At 44.7% G+C, this 20,342-nt stretch overlaps 2 protein-coding genes across 2 annotated transcripts in view; one reads left to right on the forward strand and one right to left on the reverse strand.

Annotated features, from left to right (window-relative positions):
* Positions 1 to 20,342, forward strand: part of LOC147724580 (fibrocystin-L-like) — a 1,106,658-nt gene that overhangs the window by 552,502 nt on the left and 533,814 nt on the right. The window contains exon 33 of the mRNA XM_086966124.1: positions 7,491 to 7,626. Coding sequence (XP_086822250.1) covers positions 7,491 to 7,626 — 136 coding nt within the window. The remainder of the gene's footprint in view (positions 1 to 7,490; positions 7,627 to 20,342) is intronic.
* On the reverse strand, positions 13,982 to 18,970 carry LOC147724581 (uncharacterized). Its single transcript, XM_086966125.1, has 2 exons — positions 18,038 to 18,970; positions 13,982 to 14,416 (listed from the first exon to the last, which is right to left on the reverse strand). The coding sequence occupies exons 1-2, from the start codon at positions 18,968 to 18,970 to the stop codon at positions 13,982 to 13,984; spliced, it is 1,368 nt and encodes a 455-aa protein (XP_086822251.1).

Genomic DNA, 20,342 nt, shown 5'->3' on the forward strand with positions numbered 1-20,342 from the left:
GGGGCCTGAGCCGCTGGTTAACAGTAGCGGACTCCCAGCGGTGCTTGAAACGCTTTCCACCTAACAGGAAAATACATTTTACTTGCATGGAGGCAGCGGTATCCACTTGGCTTGAATAAAGGAACTGTAAGGTCTGTTTGGCTACAACAAGGACTACAAGGACCATAATGCCTAAGCCCATGAGGGCGGGATCTTTTTTGAATAAATTTGTTGTTCCTAATAGCCCGCTTCCTTCCTGTGTGAGTTGCCAGTGATCAAGGGCAGTGAATGCTCGAAACGCGTATGGCCAAATTTGGAGTGCGGAGAGCATGCTGAGAAATCCGGCTGCCAGTGGCTTTTGTGTGCGTGACCCCTCTATGAGGTAGCATCTTCATGGGGCAACCTTTTGTGAGAACATGATGCGGCTAGCCCAGCCGCGAAGATGCTCCGCCGCTTGTTTGGCGGCTCTCGAGTGCTTGGATTCCGAGTGCGTTCCGAGAATGGAGGGGGCCTGAGCCGCTGGTTAACAGTAGCGGACTCCCAGCGGTGCTTGAAACGCTTTCCACCTAACAGGAAAATACATTTTACTTGCATGGAGGCAGCGGTATCCACTTGGCTTGAATAAAGGAACTGTAAGGTCTGTTTGGCTACAACAAGGACTACAAGGACCATAATGCCTAAGCCCATGAGGGCGGGATCTTTTTTGAATAAATTTGTTGTTCCTAATAGCCCGCTTCCTTCCTGTGTGAGTTGCCAGTGATCAAGGGCAGTGAATGCTCGAAACGCGTATGGCCAAATTTGGAGTGCGGAGAGCATGCTGAGAAATCCGGCTGCCAGTGGCTTTTGTGTGCGTGACCCCTCTATGAGGTAGCATCTTCATGGGGCAACCTTTTGTGAGAACATGATGCGGCTAGCCCAGCCGCGAAGATGCTCCGCCGCTTGTTTGGCGGCTCTCGAGTGCTTGGATTCCGAGTGCGTTCCGAGAATGGAGGGGGCCTGAGCCGCTGGTTAACAGTAGCGGACTCCCAGCGGTGCTTGAAACGCTTTCCACCTAACAGGAAAATACATTTTACTTGCATGGAGGCAGCGGTATCCACTTGGCTTGAATAAAGGAACTGTAAGGTCTGTTTGGCTACAACAAGGACTACAAGGACCATAATGCCTAAGCCCATGAGGGCGGGATCTTTTTTGAATAAATTTGTTGTTCCTAATAGCCCGCTTCCTTCCTGTGTGAGTTGCCAGTGATCAAGGGCAGTGAATGCTCGAAACGCGTATGGCCAAATTTGGAGTGCGGAGAGCATGCTGAGAAATCCGGCTGCCAGTGGCTTTTGTGTGCGTGACCCCTCTATGAGGTAGCATCTTCATGGGGCAACCTTTTGTGAGAACATGATGCGGCTAGCCCAGCCGCGAAGATGCTCCGCCGCTTGTTTGGCGGCTCTCGAGTGCTTGGATTCCGAGTGCGTTCCGAGAATGGAGGGGGCCTGAGCCGCTGGTTAACAGTAGCGGACTCCCAGCGGTGCTTGAAACGCTTTCCACCTAACAGGAAAATACATTTTACTTGCATGGAGGCAGCGGTATCCACTTGGCTTGAATAAAGGAACTGTAAGGTCTGTTTGGCTACAACAAGGACTACAAGGACCATAATGCCTAAGCCCATGAGGGCGGGATCTTTTTTGAATAAATTTGTTGTTCCTAATAGCCCGCTTCCTTCCTGTGTGAGTTGCCAGTGATCAAGGGCAGTGAATGCTCGAAACGCGTATGGCCAAATTTGGAGTGCGGAGAGCATGCTGAGAAATCCGGCTGCCAGTGGCTTTTGTGTGCGTGACCCCTCTATGAGGTAGCATCTTCATGGGGCAACCTTTTGTGAGAACATGATGCGGCTAGCCCAGCCGCGAAGATGCTCCGCCGCTTGTTTGGCGGCTCTCGAGTGCTTGGATTCCGAGTGCGTTCCGAGAATGGAGGGGGCCTGAGCCGCTGGTTAACAGTAGCGGACTCCCAGCGGTGCTTGAAACGCTTTCCACCTAACAGGAAAATACATTTTACTTGCATGGAGGCAGCGGTATCCACTTGGCTTGAATAAAGGAACTGTAAGGTCTGTTTGGCTACAACAAGGACTACAAGGACCATAATGCCTAAGCCCATGAGGGCGGGATCTTTTTTGAATAAATTTGTTGTTCCTAATAGCCCGCTTCCTTCCTGTGTGAGTTGCCAGTGATCAAGGGCAGTGAATGCTCAAAACGCGTATGGCCAAATTTGGAGTGCGGAGAGCATGCTGAGAAATCCGGCTGCCAGTGGCTTTTGTGTGCGTGACCCCTCTATGAGGTAGCATCTTCATGGGGCAACCTTTTGTGAGAACATGATGCGGCTAGCCCAGCCGCGAAGATGCTCCGCCGCTTGTTTGGCGGCTCTCGAGTGCTTGGATTCCGAGTGCGTTCCGAGAATGGAGGGGGCCTGAGCCGCTGGTTAACAGTAGCGGACTCCCAGCGGTGCTTGAAACGCTTTCCACCTAACAGGAAAATACATTTTACTTGCATGGAGGCAGCGGTATCCACTTGGCTTGAATAAAGGAACTGTAAGGTCTGTTTGGCTACAACAAGGACTACAAGGACCATAATGCCTAAGCCCATGAGGGCGGGATCTTTTTTGAATAAATTTGTTGTTCCTAATAGCCCGCTTCCTACCTGTGTGAGTTGCCAGTGATCAAGGGCAGTGAATGCTCGAAACGCGTATGGCCAAATTTGGAGTGCGGAGAGCATGCTGAGAAATCCGGCTGCCAGTGGCTTTTGTGTGCGTGACCCCTCTATGAGGTAGCATCTTCATGGGGCAACCTTTTGTGAGAACATGATGCGGCTAGCCCAGCCGCGAAGATGCTCCGCCGCTTGTTTGGCGGCTCTCGAGTGCTTGGATTCCGAGTGCGTTCCGAGAATGGAGGGGGCCTGAGCCGCTGGTTAACAGTAGCGGACTCCCAGCGGTGCTTGAAACGCTTTCCACCTAACAGGAAAATACATTTTACTTGCATGGAGGCAGCGGTATCCACTTGGCTTGAATAAAGGAACTGTAAGGTCTGTTTGGCTACAACAAGGACTACAAGGACCATAATGCCTAAGCCCATGAGGGCGGGATCTTTTTTGAATAAATTTGTTGTTCCTAATAGCCCGCTTCCTTCCTGTGTGAGTTGCCAGTGATCAAGGGCAGTGAATGCTCGAAACGCGTATGGCCAAATTTGGAGTGCGGAGAGCATGCTGAGAAATCCGGCTGCCAGTGGCTTTTGTGTGCGTGACCCCTCTATGAGGTAGCATCTTCATGGGGCAACCTTTTGTGAGAACATGATGCGGCTAGCCCAGCCGCGAAGATGCTCCGCCGCTTGTTTGGCGGCTCTCGAGTGCTTGGATTCCGAGTGCGTTCCGAGAATGGAGGGGGCCTGAGCCGCTGGTTAACAGTAGCGGACTCCCAGCGGTGCTTGAAACGCTTTCCACCTAACAGGAAAATACATTTTACTTGCATGGAGGCAGCGGTATCCACTTGGCTTGAATAAAGGAACTGTAAGGTCTGTTTGGCTACAACAAGGACTACAAGGACCATAATGCCTAAGCCCATGAGGGCGGGATCTTTTTTGAATAAATTTGTTGTTCCTAATAGCCCGCTTCCTTCCTGTGTGAGTTGCCAGTGATCAAGGGCAGTGAATGCTCGAAACGCGTATGGCCAAATTTGGAGTGCGGAGAGCATGCTGAGAAATCCGGCTGCCAGTGGCTTTTGTGTGCGTGACCCCTCTATGAGGTAGCATCTTCATGGGGCAACCTTTTGTGAGAACATGATGCGGCTAGCCCATTCGCGAAGATGCTCCGCCGCTTGTTTGGCGGCTCTCGAGTGCTTGGATTCCGAGTGCGTTCCGAGAATGGAGGGGGCCTGAGCCGCTGGTTAACAGTAGCGGACTCCCAGCGGTGCTTGAAACGCTTTCCACCTAACAGGAAAATACATTTTACTTGCATGGAGGCAGCGGTATCCACTTGGCTTGAATAAAGGAACTGTAAGGTCTGTTTGGCTACAACAAGGACTACAAGGACCATAATGCCTAAGCCCATGAGGGCGGGATCTTTTTTGAATAAATTTGTTGTTCCTAATAGCCCGCTTCCTTCCTGTGTGAGTTGCCAGTGATCAAGGGCAGTGAATGCTCGAAACGCGTATGGCCAAATTTGGAGTGCGGAGAGCATGCTGAGAAATCCGGCTGCCAGTGGCTTTTGTGTGCGTGACCCCTCTATGAGGTAGCATCTTCATGGGGCAACCTTTTGTGAGAATATATATATATATATATATATATATATATATATACATACATACATACATACACGTTTATATACATGAAGAAAGCGTCTCCTCTCGGAGAGAGAAGCAGGAACCTCAGCGGGGATTAAGGCAAAACTCTTTATTTCAAATTGATGGCGGATGCATTTCGGCCGGTGTGGCCTCTTCAGCGCCTGCGGTGGTGAAAACGGGAGTCTTCACGCTCTGCAGTTTAAGAATGCACCCCTCCACACTGGATAGGTGTAAATGGCAGCTCCGCCCCTCAGCCAAAGGATCCTCAGGTGATAATGTTCAGGGTCCGTGAAAGTCAATGGACTCCAATGCCCAGGATGCAACAGTGACTCCCAGGTGAGTAGTGCTGGGGGACGGTTTATTGGAAAAATCCAAAAAAATAGCTGTAGGAGAGGAGCTCTGCAAAGCGTTCTTTCCCGCAAAAAGAAAACAAAAGTCTCGCCTTGGGTCCCCAAACCTCCACTACCATAGGTCCAAGCACAAGTGTAGCGTGAGCAGGAGGTGCATGCATATACATACATACATACATACACGTTTTTACCAATAATTTGGTTGTTGATCTTTTAGCTTTGATTCTAGATTCTGGCAAACCAAAGGTCCCTGTAGCAAATCTGCCTGTGCTGCATGGTCACCTAAAGTTTTTTATCTTTATCTGGATCCTATTTTTGCTGGCAATGAAGCTCTCTGCACTTTACCTCTGCTCAATGAGGGTAAAGCAACTGTGCTTCCCATGTAAACTTGGTTAAATTGTCCTACCCATTATTGTCATATTTTACTTGCCTAAAAGTCCCTAGTACATGTTGGAGAAAATGCACGTAAGGCATGGTGAGTAAATGTCACTTGTGTACTGCAGCATCTACTGTGCCAACCACGGGTATGGCTAGTAAAAAGTGGCCTCAGACCTGTAGAGCCTGACTGCAGGAGCCTAAACACCTGCTGTAAAAACCGTCAAAATGAACCTTTATTGACAGCTGGGAAATCCTGATTATCAGTACTAATAAGTCACCGCTAAGTACAACTTGTTTCTCACAAGTCAGGATGAATGATATTTAAAAGTGGAACATGTGCAAAATTAAAGTTCCATTTTCTCCAATGGTTAGCCTCCAAAAGCTATTCTCGTAATTAACTTTAATCTGTAACTTTTGACAGGGAAAGCCTTCAAAAGTCAATCAGAAACTATTTTTAATGCTTATTGAAAATTCAATTAAATAAAAAGGTTAATTTTTTTAAATAACTGTTTAGGAATAGTAACTTTTAGAAGGTTACTGTTCACCTGCATGAACCTCCAGTAGGCTAATTTGCCTTAGCCTTCTGCCAACTGGCCTTCCAGTGTGACTGCCCATCCCAAATAAAAATCCTCTTTCTTAGAGTCCCTACTCAATATCGTATGCTTCCAAACTCAGTGCCATCAGAGTTGGCAAATGAAGTGAAAGGAGATGGAAGAGAACCCCATATTACTATGTTTTCTTTAAACTATTTCCCAAAAACAATTCAGGTTTATCCATAAAGCTCTTTCAAAGGTTGAATACATTCAATGATCATTTGTAAGTGTGTGATGAATCTTTAGACTTACAAACTCATACACACTTTAATTTCGATATCTTTTTCCTTATGATTTATTTCTTTAAGAAGTGGTTTCTTCAGCTATATAAACTGTGGTATATGTTTTACTTTTCTATACAGTGGGCAAAACGTGCACCAGTATTTTAATATGCAATGTACATTGACAAAAAATGTGAAAAAACTGATTTGTATGTGAAGTCGCAGTAAGTTCCATTTGACTGGGTCTTCACCCAATTTCTATTGCACTACACTGAGTACTCCTCTGACACAACGCAGAAAATATACTATACACAATGATACTTAAGAAAGTTCCACCTGTGTATACAATGTTATAAATTGAGATCACCTGTGTAAGTTTATATTTTTTCCAAGATACTTGTCCTTCATGAAAAGTTGAGGAGCCTTATATATATTCTCTAAATCAGAAATTAAGATAAATCTGTAGTCTTGACCTTTAAATCTTATCATCCTGTGTAACTTTGGTCCCTAGTTTTGTCACTATCTGTAACACTCTTAACAGCGTGAAGCCTACAGTTTGAATTAAAATACTCAGCATTACATTTTCTCTACATTTTTGCATATACTAACCATCCTATCCTCCCATCCATCAGCCAGGCTTCAGTTGTTCCGGGTCTTGTTTTTGATTGTAGCTAATATCACTGCTTCTCATTATTTCAATCAATTCGGGTGGGGGGCTTGCTTCCTCGTTTCATGATTGTCTTCTTACGTATTTAATTTATGAATATCATGGTTTTGGGTTTAATGTGTTCTATCATATGCATATGTTTTGAAGTAAGCATCCAATAGCTTCACATTTTAATTGAGGGAGTAGAGATTATATTTTTTTTGTACACCAAAAAATCTTTTTTTATTTTGAGTTTCTTTTACTTCCCGAATTTTACATCTATATTTTTACATTATATTTCTCTGTCCTTCACTGATTTATTCTTCCCAATATGGATATTTATTTTTTAATGTGTTATTTTCCTTTGTGTATTGTGTTACAGGAATATCTCTCTCTCCATCTATCTTTTTTGCCTCATACTTTTTGCAATCTTTTTTCGTTTTTGGTAATCCCTGTGTCTTTTATTGCTTTTCCCTCTGCTCCCTTCTTTTGATAATTACCGTTTTTTCATGTTCTGTATCCTTTTCAGTTTTTACTTTTTCCTACTTTTATTCCTTATGCAGGTTAACCATCATGCACCCTTATTTCTCCTCCTTCCCTAACCCGTGTTTTCCTTTTGTAAATTTAATTTATTTTTGTCTTCTCACTATCACCACCTTTCCATATTCTTGTATTTTCTAAGGGTTGAAGATTTTAAATGACCGAGTCACCAAATATCATTGCATTCAGTAAACATTGGTCCACAAATTCCGACCTGTTTTTCCAAATGCAGGACATGAGGACCATACATTGCTGCACAGGTTTTCCCATTATTTCTTTTAGACTGACTCTGTTCCGTGTTTCAGGGGTATTTCAACACATTGATCTGTAATTATTGTAGGTGAAACCTCTATTCAGAATCAACAGGCTGCTTGAACTTTCTAATAAAAACACCTAGACATATATCTGCAAAATCATTGTCTTTGGACCCACAAAATAATTTATTGATCAACCTTTATTTTTTTTGCAGGGACAGTTAGGACTTGCCAGTGTTGATGTTTTCGTCAATGGATTAAATCTTACCTTAGAAGGCCATTTTCAGTATATTTCTGCCATTGATACTCCAGTAATTACAGATGTTATTCCAAATGCAAGTAGTGTCTTGGGTAAGAACCTATATAAAGCATGATTTGGCTCGTTAAACACATGTGTTTTCAGATGTGTGTGATTAAAACATGTTGTTGTTGCCCTCTACTGTAATCAAAATATTTTTGTTTGCTCTAAACAACTGAACAGTGAGTCCTTTGTCACATGCACACACTTAAAAAAGGCTCAGGGCTCCTTACGTAGTTGTTGGTGGAACATGACATTGAGCCAACATATCAAAAGATGAGGAGAAGACAAATGGACTGAATCAAAAATCAAATCAAAATACACTTTACTCAATTTAAAAGTGTTAAATCATAAAAACACTGTGCATTAAGAACAAGTTTACATCAATTCATATAGTTAAGTTTAGAAATATATTAAAATGACATATATTAAATTAGAAGAAAAAGAACTGCAACTAAGTTGCGTGCATAGCCATATCGTATGTAAAATCCATAAACAGTTAAGAAAAAGAGGGGCCTTGCATAGTTTTCCTGTGTCGGACCACCCCTTTGAAATATTTAGCTATATGATCAGTAACAATTTCAGAATCTAGAAATTATTACTGGATAAAAGCAGGTCAATATTGTCTCAGGCCGTGCACTTTTAGAATAGGCAGAATTGATATTTTCCTAATTAAGATGTAGAACTTGCAAAAAAAATAATAATATTGTGCAGATATATCATCGCAAAGGCATGGGAATAGAGAGCGTGACTAATCATTTATCTGAGGGAATGTGACCATAATATGGAAATTGCCTAAACGTAGGCGCCTCAGCAGCAGCCTGTCATAGTTTCCTGGGGAAAATATTAAATAAGGTTTTATCCCCGGTTGGGTCAAGAGCAATTGATTTGCTCTGACAGATGTTTTCATAATATTGGAGGACAATCTGATCATTTCCAGGTGGTTGATGCATAATAACTTAGTTAGTTACTTCCTTCTGACAAGAGTCAGACTGTCGAGATTAACAAAATACTCAGGGCAACCGTAAGCCATTCATAAAAATGTCGACAAATGCAAGCTGGGGAATACAGTATACCTGTTGCAAGTTCAAACAGTCATTAATCACGTCCCGATTGAGACCAGTTATAGCACCAGTCCAGACCTTGTGCCATAATAAGATCGGCTGGATTTTGATTAGTTCAGACAGGTATGACTGTCCCAATTTGCATGTCAAATATACGTTGCTGTGTTCGAGATGGCTAAAAGATATTTTAAAAATCTATTCTCGACTTGCTGTGGGGATTCTATATTTGCAAAACCCCAAATGCCAGCACCATACAAAGCAACTAAGGTGCATTTAGCTTTGTAAATTGTCAGCAAATCCTTGATAGTATGCTTTCCTAACTTCCTGTCGAAGTTTATCGCGGCTCCTATGGCTTTGGCAAAAACCAATTTCCTAGTATTAATGGCTTTAACCCATAATCCCCTTCTTTCAAAGACGATTCCCAGGTATGAGAAGTAGTTAACAAATTCAAGTTTTTTATTGTTTATGAAAATGTCACGGCACATAGCATTATGCTTGCTGCATTTCATTGTGAATGTTTTAGTGATGTGTACGGTAAGGTCTAAGCTTGACATATAAGATGCAAATCTCAACACAATTTTCTGCAGGCCGATCGTGTGTGGAAAAATAGAGTAAAAGATCCCTAGAAATCCCACTCCAAAGCCTTGAAGGTCAACTGTGGTATCTTCAAATTTGGAAAATGACATATACTAACTGATCTAACGCAGCATCATTAGTAAGTGTCGTGCGAAATAAAATAGATAATTGATTGTGAACAACTTATTCAACGTGGGAAGTATTTTAAACAGTGATGTATTATTGAAGGAATGTAAATCGATTTTTCTCACATTTTACCCCATTCCCATCTTGTTTTTGGGAGTTATGATACTTTTACCAATACCTTTTACCTACCCCTTGAGTCCAGCATAATGTTTCATTAAATTCAAGACATTACATTTTATTTTAGAATTAGTGGGAACAGGTAACTGGTATGCTGTTCTTATTAAGCACACCTGTGTGGTTTTAACGAAGGTCTACAGTGTTTAAAATTGAATATGCAGGCTTCTTTATATAATATGCGACAATATTGACATTAAGGTAATATGAAGGCCTGTAACAAAATGAGCATGAAGAAATCCAAACAAAAACACGTCATTATTCATCCCTTGTTTGGAAAGGGTTGTGGTGGATTTTGGCATTGCTGCATATCAAATTCCTTTAAGGAAGACCTGCATGGTCCAAAACTGTAACAGACACATGTGTGATGCTGACTGGGGGCTAACATGCCTATGCCAGCATTACAGGCACCTGTTCTCTACATCTCACATTAACTATAAATGTTGTATTTGGTGTGTAAACACAATTCAGTTTATTGATGTGTAATAGACTTTTAGGGCCAGTATGAGAAAGTGAATTGTTAGTTACAATAATTTATAATATTAACGTCTTGTTAGGTCCAGTTAGAGCTTTCAGTAATTTAAACCTGAGTTCAACTCCTGATAGCTATGGTCCTGAGCATATTGGCCGAACATAGGAATATGCGTGAAGCATATAGAAATACTAAAGCAGTTCAAAAGTAGAAAACACAACATAATAAATATTCTACTTTAATTTGTAAACCTAGAGAATATTTTCATTGAACAACAAAACCACCAAATTAACAAAAATTCCAAAAAGGAAACCTGAGACACAAATAAAAAAAAACGACTGGCAACTGGTCTTGCTAGAAAACACAACATAATAAATATTCTACTCTAATTTGTAAACCTAGAGATTATTATTATGAACAAAAAAAAAACCCAAATTAACAAAAATCCAAAAAGGGAAACCTGAGACACAAATAAAAAAAACAACATCTGGCAACTGGTCTTGCTAGTAATGGACAAGGCTAAAGTTTGATGTTGCCCACGACGGAATGAAGGTCAGGTATGAGGCATAGGTAGGTTGTGCTTTACCTTTGAACTTAAAAATGTTTTTGGAGAAATGGTGGTCATCAATGGCACGTCACCAGGGCAGGCTGAATGGTGGATCCAAGTCAGGGTTCAGTACTGCTGGGTTGGTGAAGAGTGGAGTCCCAGTGCAGTTGTCAATGAAGGAAGTAATGGCCATAGCAGGCAAAGTCTGGCAGTCTGTCCCTAGGAAGGTCTAATTGTTGATCGGCTTCCGTTTGGCGTTGCTCTTGGTGAAGCCCTCTACGTTCGCACTTGAAAACATTTGTGAAAGTGAGATCTGCTTCAGCTGGACAGACCAGTAAGTTGGATCCAACCACTGAGTCGATGGAAAAGTTGCCAAACAGATTCAGTACTGGGGGTGTTACATCTATGCCCATTGCAAGCATGTGGGTGGGGAAACTACTGGCCACTCCCTAACCAATATGATAAGATTTTCCAAGGATGACGCTACCCAAATTTGCAGCACTTCCAGTGTGTTGTATGGTTAACTATCCCATAGTGCCTCTCTCTTCCTAAAACCAAAATAGCAGAACCTTTTTCTCTACGGAAAGCTCCTTGTGCTCACTCAGAGTTGTATCTCTGATAATGGCCAAACCCTCCCTTGTGTTCACTCAAAACCATCCATGGGAGCTTCTCCTCTCCCACTGAGAATGTTCCTGGCTGGCTAGTAGGACACTAGAGGGGACAGGCCCAGGTGTGAGCTACACCTGGCAGTCACAGGGTAGGCATCTGTTCTTTCTAGTTATGTCCCTGGTCACAGCCCAGATGGCCTTCCTGTAAGGGGAAGGTCAACCCCTCTCCCTTTGTTTAAGCTCTGTGAGCAACTTCCAATTTTAATCAAGAAGCCATTCCCCTCCTGAGTGGCACTGAAGTGGCAGAAAGGCACATTAGGGTCAGGCAGAAAATTGACAGCTTTCTCAAACTTGTCAATTTCAAAACAATCATATATACACATTGGCCATTAAGTTGGACTTTACATTGCTATTAAAATGAGTCCTTGAACCACTTTTTTTTACCTACTCCTATACTGAAATTAAGCATTATAATTGTTACTCAGTGTTTTCCTATGGGGGAGCCCGCCTTGCCACCGTGAAAAAAGACTTTGGATGTTTTTTACTGCCAGGGCATATAAAATATATCTGTCATTCTTATAAATACAATGTATCAATAGCTGTTTTTCATATTGATGAAAACAGAGTGTATACCTAATACACAAATGTTTTGTGATTTAATGTAACTTTTTTCAATTTGTCCATGTATATTTGTGATATGTTCTTATAGTGGCATGTGCTCAAAATATTGTTTGTTTTTATCAATCGTCTACAGTGAGACCCACTCTCAGGATAACAATAAAATGGGATGACTGGTTATGGTACAAATCAGCTTTGCAAGATTCTGTAGTCCAAATGTGGGAGCCAGCTGAGCAGTATACCCACGGGTTCTACCGATAACATTGAGCTTGCCTGGTGTGTCTTCCATTGGCTGACTCCCTCTGCCTACTCTGAAAATTCAAGCACATGTGGTGAATGTATCGCGGAAATAGATGTTGTAGTGATGACTATGTAGTTTCTAGCTTCCCTGTGAGGTCTCTTGTCAAGGGAATGGTCTCATACTTGGCAGCACTCTATTGTCAGTAAGGCCTAGGTTTACTAAGGCCAGTGCAAAGAAACACACATGGTGCATGGTATTTACTTTTCAGTGCAAAAGGTGCAAACACCTTTTTGTTCACTCTGCATTTCAGTGGCAAGTCGGTGTTAAGAGAGATTGGGTTTGGATGAGGGACAGGAAGATATGGTGCTCTAGTGTGTGCAAATCAAGTAGATTGGCTCAGATTACATGGTGTAAAACAGGTTAGGGGAACAAACCCAGACAGTAAACAGCCCCTGCATAGGTAAGGAACAAATCCCCTACCAAACAAATGAAGACAAATCCTGTGCACACGTTTGCAGATTGCTTGGTTCTTCAGTGAGAACCAGATAAGTAAGACAAGGTTCAATAAATGTACATGATTGTAAATTGCTTGGTTCTTCACTCAGAACCTGATGAGTAAGACAAAGTTCAATAAATGAGGTCGAGATCCAGTGACGTAAGATGTGTGTTTATATTTCAATTCTGATCAGAACATACGAAATGCAACCAGCCGACATGTGTTTCGTCACACCGTTATTAATGATTTGACTCTTCAGGGCTGTTGGAATCGAGGATCACTGAATGGCACGCAGGTCCGTTAAGTATCAGGACCAAGCTGCGAGGCAAGTATAGGCGGAAAGCATCTAAAAGGTGGAGTGCACCTACGTATGGCAATGGCTGCCGGTGAGCGATAGCCTCAGGACAGTTGTGTCCACATCGGCGTTCAGAAAGTAGATCCAGGCACGGATGTGTGCACAGCGGTGGCGTCCCTATCCAGGTAGCGGATCTATACTCGCCTCGCAGCTTGGTCCTGATACTTAACGGACCTGCGTGCCATTCCGTGATACTTGATTCCAACAGCCTTAGGAGTCACATCATTTATAACGGTGTGATGAAACACGTGTCGGCTGGTTGCATTTTGTATGTACCAGACTGCCTACAATCAGGTCAGGTGACCCCCATTCTCAAAAAACCCCACAGCAGATCCTACAAACACAGATACCTTCTGTCCCATCTCCACCATCGCCTCTCTGGGAAAGCTCCTTGAGAAATGTGTACATATCCAACTATGCAATCACATTGATCAGTTCCACCTTATTGACCAATTCCAATCCGGTTTCCGACAGGGGCAGAGCACGGAAACAGTCCTTTACACACATAGACATAGTTTATGACGCACTTAAAATGCTAGATAAGAACAAATCTTGCCTCCTAACCCTCTGAGACACGGTCAAACATGTCAGTCTCCTTGAATTACTTGAACAAAGAATGGGACTAGCAGGGGTTGTGCTGAATTGGTTTGCCTAATTTCTAAACAACGGAACTAAAAGAATTAAGGTTAACCAACCCTTTCCATTACCACTCTGGTCACTTTAGGGGACTGTAGCAGGCGCGGGAAGGATAGGCAATACGCTGATTCTAGTAGTTCTAGGTTTTATTTTAGTATATAGTGAATCTGAGCTTTTCTTCCTCGTGCTTCGTGAAAGTCTTGGGGAACGGCTCCTCGCAGCTTTCCGGATGCCTGAATCTGTAGAGGCTGCTCTACGTCCTCGGTCGGGTGTCCGCCGAGGAAGGTCTCCGTCGGTTTCCGTGATGTCCGTCAATTACCGGAACAGGGAAAATAAAAGGCAAAAACGGTGTATCAGTATCCGTTCTATCTCACGGATTACAGGGAGGGGAGTGAGGGACCAAACACACGTGAGGCACTCTTGTAGCTAACTGCCGAGGTGAAGGGTTTTGTGCTCGGGGTAGGGAAAAACACCAGGAAGAAGGGGATCCCGGGTTTAGTCCGACGTTACTATTTTACGAGTGACCCAACCCTTTAGTTTGTCACGCACCTGGTTAAGCCATACACCTCCCCCGGGTGTATGGCTGGGCGGCTCGTGGTGTCGGTGGCCTCCTGGCGTCTCCTGCTTAACGTCCTCTGCTTCGTCCCTCTGCTGTCTCTCCTCAGTCCCGGTCTTCCTTCGCACCGCTCCGCTTCCGTCTTCTTTCTCGTCTCTCCGTTCTTTCTCCACATATACGTTCTTCCTTTGCTCCGCTCCGCTTCCGTCTTCCTCCTCGTCTCCTTCCTCGCTCTGGGTGAACAAGCACACCCTTGATTCGTCCATTCCGGCATAAGAGGTCTCCGTGTCCTGACGAGACTCCTCCCATTCCAAGTTCCATTCAGAATTAAAGGGCCACTGTGTAGATTGCGTGTCTACCTCTGTTTCAACGTTCTGTGGAGAGGAAGAGGTAGTGTTTATCATTTGTCTACTTGCATATCGTTTATAGTCATTTCTTCGTGCTGACCCCGCTGTGTTACACACCTCCCCCTCCGGACACTCACGATCGGGGAGTGGATGGCGGGATAGGAAATCCGCCCCAACATTCTCACAGCCCTTGCGGTGGTGTATAGAAAAGGAGTACGGTTGCAGTGAGAGGAACCAACGCAAAACTCTCGCATTATTAGCTTTATTGCGTGCCATCCAGAGTAAGGGAGCGTGATCTGTAAACAGTTCAAAACGCCGGCCTTCCAGGTAATATGCCAGTTTTTCAATGGCCCATTTAATTGCAAGACATTCTTTTTCGACAGTTGCATATTTTAACTCCCTAGGGAACAACTTCCGGCTGACATATAAAATTGGGTGATCGAGGCCATCCTGACCAATTTGGGAGAGCACTGCCCCAATCCCGTAGTCCGAAGCATCAGTGTGTAATAAGAACGGGCGAGAGAAATCAGGGGAAGCCAAAACTGGTGTAGAGGTAATCACGGACTTCAGGACTCTAAAGGCTTCCTGCATCGGTTCGGTGGGACGTACCGGCAAAGATGCTCGCCCAGCGTTTTTCCGAGCGTCAGTGAGAGGGGCGGCAATGTCCGCAAACTGTGGAATAAAGCGTCTGTAGTAGCCCACTAGTCCCAAAAAAGAACGCAATTCCCGTCTTGTGGATGGGAATGGAGTGTCAGCAATGGCCCTAACTTTCTCAATTTGAGGTTCTATTAAACCATGTCCCAAAACATATCCAAGGTATATAACTTTATGGAAAGCTAGCTTGCATTTCTTAGCGTTGACCGTGAGGCCAGCCTTCCTAAGCGCCTTCAAAACCACAGACAGGTGTCGGAGATGAGACTGCCAATCTGGACTGTAAATCACAATGTCATCCAGGTAAGCCGATGTAAAATACGACAACCCCGCGAGGACAGTGTTCATCAGGCGCTGAAATGTAGCAGGCTCCCCATGAAGGCCAAATGGAAGCACCGTAAACTCAAAATGACCCTCCTCTGTTGAGAATGCTGTTTTTTTGATGTCTTCCGGGCGTAGAGGCACCTGCCAATACCCTTTTGTTAAGTCGAGGGTACAAATGTATTTGGCCTGGCCCAGTCGCTCAATTAACTCGTCCACTCTAGGGATGGGATACGCGTCGAAGAGTGAAATGTCATTAAGAGCACGAAAGTCCATGCAAAACCTTCTGCTGCCATCGGGTTTAGGGACCATTACAATAGGACTAGACCAATCGCTTTTCGATGGGCGGATCACCCCCAATCGCAGCATTTCGTCTACTTCTGCTTTAATCGCAGCTCTTCTGGCTTCGGGGACTCTGTAGGGCTTAATCCTAACCTTTTTGTTGGGTGGTGTGTCAATACAATGTTCCGCTAGGGAGGTCCTCCCAGGCCTGTTGGAAAAAACATCCCCATAAAGTTCCAAAGTCTCCCTCAGCTCTCCCTGTTGTTGGGCCTTCAGTTCCTCATTATGAACAAGCATGTCAATAGTTGAGCCCTCTAATCCTGGCGTAGTAGCCACATGGACGTCCGCAGGAGGAGGACCTAACCACTTTTTCAGTAAATTTATATGATATGACTGCTGTTTCCGTGGGGTCACCTGCAACTTATAACTAGTACTCCCAATGACCCCCACCACTTTAATGGGACCCATCCATTCCGCCTTGAATTTATGAGATGAGGACGGAAGAAGAACCAAAGCCCAGTCCCCGATATTAAGGCGCCTCCATTTTTTTCCCTTGTCGTAACTAGTCCGCTGCCTGTGCTGACTAAGCTCAAGATGGTCCAACGCCAATCCCCTCAGTTTCCCCAATTTAGCCTTAAGGTCCCTGGCGTACTCAAGAGTAGTTTTCGCCTCCTCTGCCTGTTCATTAATCCAGGCATCCCGGGTCATTTCCAGCAGTGAGCGAGGTTGTCGGCCATAAAGCATTTCAAAAGCTGACACGCCCAGACTACTCTGTTTCTGCGCCCTGATGGCGTATAGCGCTAAAGGTAACATCCGATCCCAATCTTCCCCACTAACCTCCATCATTTTACGAAGGGTGGATTTAAGGGTCCGGTTGTAACGTTCCACCAGTCCGTCCGTCTGCGGATGGTAAACTGAGGTACGGATCTGGTGGACGTTCAACGTGTCACATATTTCTTTCATCAATTTTGAAACAAATGGCGTGCCCTGGTCGGTCAAAATCTCCTTCGGGAAGCCAACCCTACTGAATAACTCAATCATTTTGTCTCCGACCTGTCTGGAATTGGCCACAGTTAACGGAAAAGCTTCGGGGAACCGCGTGGCATAGTCAACAACAACCAAAATGTGTTGGAACCCCTTTTTAGTTTTAGGCAGCGGTCCGATAAGGTCCATGCCGACCCTCTCAAAAGGCTTGCCAATGACCGGTAACGGTTGTAAAGGTACTGCCTGTGGTCTAACCATATTCATCTTTTGGCAAATCTCACAGGACCTGCAGTAAGATTCGGTATCTTTATAAATACCGGGCCAAAAAAATTGCCTGAGGATATTTTGAGTTGTTTTCTCGGCGCCGGAGTGACCGGCGACAAGATGGCTGTGAGCAAAGAAAAGGACCTGCTCTCTGAATGAGACAGGCACCAATAATTGAGCGGGTTCCCCCTCTCCACCTATTCTATACAACAGTTCATCATCGATAATGAACCCTGGAAAAAATTTTGAGTTTTCTGCTCTCTGATGTGCTTGTTCCCACGCGTTGAACAGAGTGGGATCACTGATTTGCGCAAATTTAAAGCTTCTATCCATAACCCAAGGATCATGTGTCAGGAGCGAGTTCACTGTCTGTGGACGGGCATCTGAAGAGCCAAAACCATTAGAGCCTCTTTCAGTGTCTTCCAGCTGGCGGAGGACTTCCAGCCTAGTCTCAGCTATACACTCACAAATTAATTGCGCCACTCTATCCCCTTTACTCACTTGGAAGGCTTCTGTACCAAAATTAAACAGGAGGATTACAACGTTACCTCTATAATCCTCGTCAATAACGCCAGCCCCAACGTCAAAAAAGTGCTTTGCTGCTAGCCCTGATCGTGGAGCTATTCTACCATAGCACCCGGGAGGGACTGCAATTTGTAGGTCAGTTTTGACTAGGGACTTTCCCTTGGCGGGTACCACATAATCATATGCACTGTAGAGGTCATAACCAGCTGCTTTCGCAGAACCTTTAGTGGGGGATGTCGCGTTTTCAGTCAACTTCACAACTTGGAGGTTAGGTATAAGCGGACGTTCCATTAGGGTATTACCCTCCTCCCCTGTGTGGCACACTGTTTTTAGTTTATCCTTAAACATGTTCAGGAAACTAGGGTTATCTGTCCCAATTATTAGGTCTTCGGGTAGGTTAGACATTACTCCTACTCTTACAGTTTGTGGGGGACCCCCAGTCTGTTCAATTACGATGTCAGCAATGGGGTAGGGCCGGATATCCCCATGAACACATTTAATGTTTACTATCCCCTGGGAAACATATTGTCCTGTTCTGACATAGGGAGTTTGGACTACCGACTGTCGGCAGCCCGAATCTAATAAAGCTGATAATGAGTGACCATTGACTTTCACACTTACTCTAAAAGATCCTCCCATCTCCGCAGAAAATAGTACAGCCCTGGGGAGGTACCCGACCTCCATTGGTTCTTCCTCGTTCCTTTTCTTTGGACACATCCGAGCAATGTGTCCCCATTGACCACAATCGAAACATTGTGGCCCCGCATTGGCAGTGTTCTCAGTCCTCCATGTACGGGGACGTGTAGTGTCTCTCCCTCGTACAACCGTTTTCTCAGGTTGTACTACTCCCTTTCTTTCCATCTCAAACAGGAAATTTTTAGGTTGAGCCCGGGTAAATGATGAGGCCATCTCTACTGCTTGTGTAGTGGTTAAATTGTTATGTTGGCGAAGCCACTTTTGAGTAGCGTAGGGAAGAGCCTCAAGAAATTGTTCCAAGTATATTCGGTCAAGTATTTCTTCTTTCGTGCTGGTAGTGGGTGTTAGCCATTTGTCTTCAGCCATTTTTAATCTCACGAATAAAGTTTTGGGATTTTCGCCTACAGATCCTCTCTCTTTTCTGAATTTTAGGCGATATGCCTCGGGATCTAACCCTAAATGATCTAGAATTATTTTTTTAATTTCGACATAGGTTGTGTCTCCCCTTGGATTTGCTACTTGGTAAGCAGCCTGGGCTTCTCCGCCTAAGAGAGGTGCCAAAAAGAATGGCCATTTTGCTACTGGCCAGCCACAGGCCCTCGCTGCTCTCTCGAAATGTAATAGAAATGCGTCGGGGTCTTCTCCATTTCTATACTTTTGCAGAGAGACGGCCGGCGCCCCATGGGTTAGGGTTCTTTCTGTTGTCCCACCCCTCTGTACCGGGTCCACCCAGGGTTCTTTCTCTTCAATGGCTTTCTTTAGTATCTCTCTATCGGCTTGTGCAGATACTAGATGTTGTTCTAACACCCACTCAATTCGTCCTTGACCCTTTACTAATTGTTCTACAACTGTCTCCATCTTGACTCCGCAGATGGTGCCTATGCCCGCATTCTCCACCACTGTAGCAGGCGCGGGAAGGATAGGCAATACGCTGATTCTAGTAGTTCTAGGTTTTATTTTAGTATATAGTGAATCTGATCTTTTCTTCCTCGTGCTTCGTGAAAGTCTTGGGGAACGGCTCCTCGCAGCTTTCCGGATGCCTGAATCTGTAGAGGCTGCTCTACGTCCTCGGTCGGGTGTCCGCCGAGGAAGATCTCCGTCGGTTTCCGTGATGTCCGTCAATTACCGGAACAGGGAAAATAAAAGGCAAAAACGGTGTATCAGTATCCGTTCTATCTCACGGATTACAGGGAGGGGAGTGAGGGACCAAACACACGTGAGGCACTCTTGTAGCTAACTGCCGAGGTGAAGGGTTTTGTGCTCGGGGTAGGGAAAAACACCAGGAAGAAGGGGATCCCGGGTTTAGTCCGACGTTACTATTTTACGAGTGACCCAACCCTTTAGTTTGTCACGCACCTGGTTAAGCCATACACCTCCCCCGGGTGTATGGCTGGGCGGCTCGTGGTGTCGGTGGCCTCCTGGCGTCTCCTGCTTAACGTCCTCCGCTTCGTCCCTCTGCTGTCTCTCCTCAGTCCCGGTCTTCCTTCGCACAGCTCCGCTTCCGTCTTCTTTCTCGTCTCTCTGTTCTTTCTCCACATATACGTTCTTCCTTTGCTCCGCTCCGCTTCCGTCTTCCTCCTCATCTCCTTCCTCGCTCTGGGTGAACAAGCACACCCTTGATTCGTCCATTCCGGCATAAGAGGTCTCCGTGTCCTGACGAGACTCCTCCCATTCCAAGTTCCATTCAGAATTAAAGGGCCACTGTGTGGATTGCGTGTCTACCTCTGTTTCAACGTTCTGTGGAGAGGAAGAGGTAGTGCTTATCATTTGTCTACTTGCATATCGTTTATAGTCATTTCTTCGTGCTGACCCCGCTGTGTTACAGGGACCTTTAGGGGTCCGCCTTACCACCTACGCTCTTTAACCTGTTCATGGAGCCTACAAAGGAAATTCCGAAATTTTCCAATGTACAATACCACATGTATGCAGATGACACACAACTATACCTTAAAATCTCCTCCCCTGAGGATATCCATCTACTCATCACAATTCTCCAAAAAACACAAAACTGGCTAACCAAACCACCTTAAAATCAACTCGCTCAAAACCGAATTCCTCTTAATTGCCCCACCAAAAAGATCGCTTGACATGGAAAATTGGATGAAATACTTAACAACTTTCAACTGCCTTCCACACATTATAGATCCCACAAGATCACTAGGAATTACACTTGACAAGAATCTCAACATGCAGGAACACATCAGCTCAGCCACCAAAGGAGCAAACTTTC

The sequence above is a fragment of the Lissotriton vulgaris genome, chromosome 4_1 (genome assembly GCF_964263255.1).
Source record: "Lissotriton vulgaris chromosome 4_1, aLisVul1.2, whole genome shotgun sequence".
In the NCBI taxonomy this organism is placed as follows: Eukaryota; Metazoa; Chordata; class Amphibia; order Caudata; family Salamandridae; genus Lissotriton; species Lissotriton vulgaris.

Excerpts from the sequence above, each read along its gene's own strand:
- LOC147724581 (XM_086966125.1), bottom strand. The coding sequence starts at position 18,970 with ATGGAGACAGTTGTAGAACAATTAGTAAAGGGTCAAGGACGAATTGAG. Across the intron at positions 14,417-18,037 it reads AGATGGGAGGATCTTTTAGA|AACGTTGAAACAGAGGTAGA; the intron begins GTAAGTGTGAAA and ends TCCTCTCCACAG.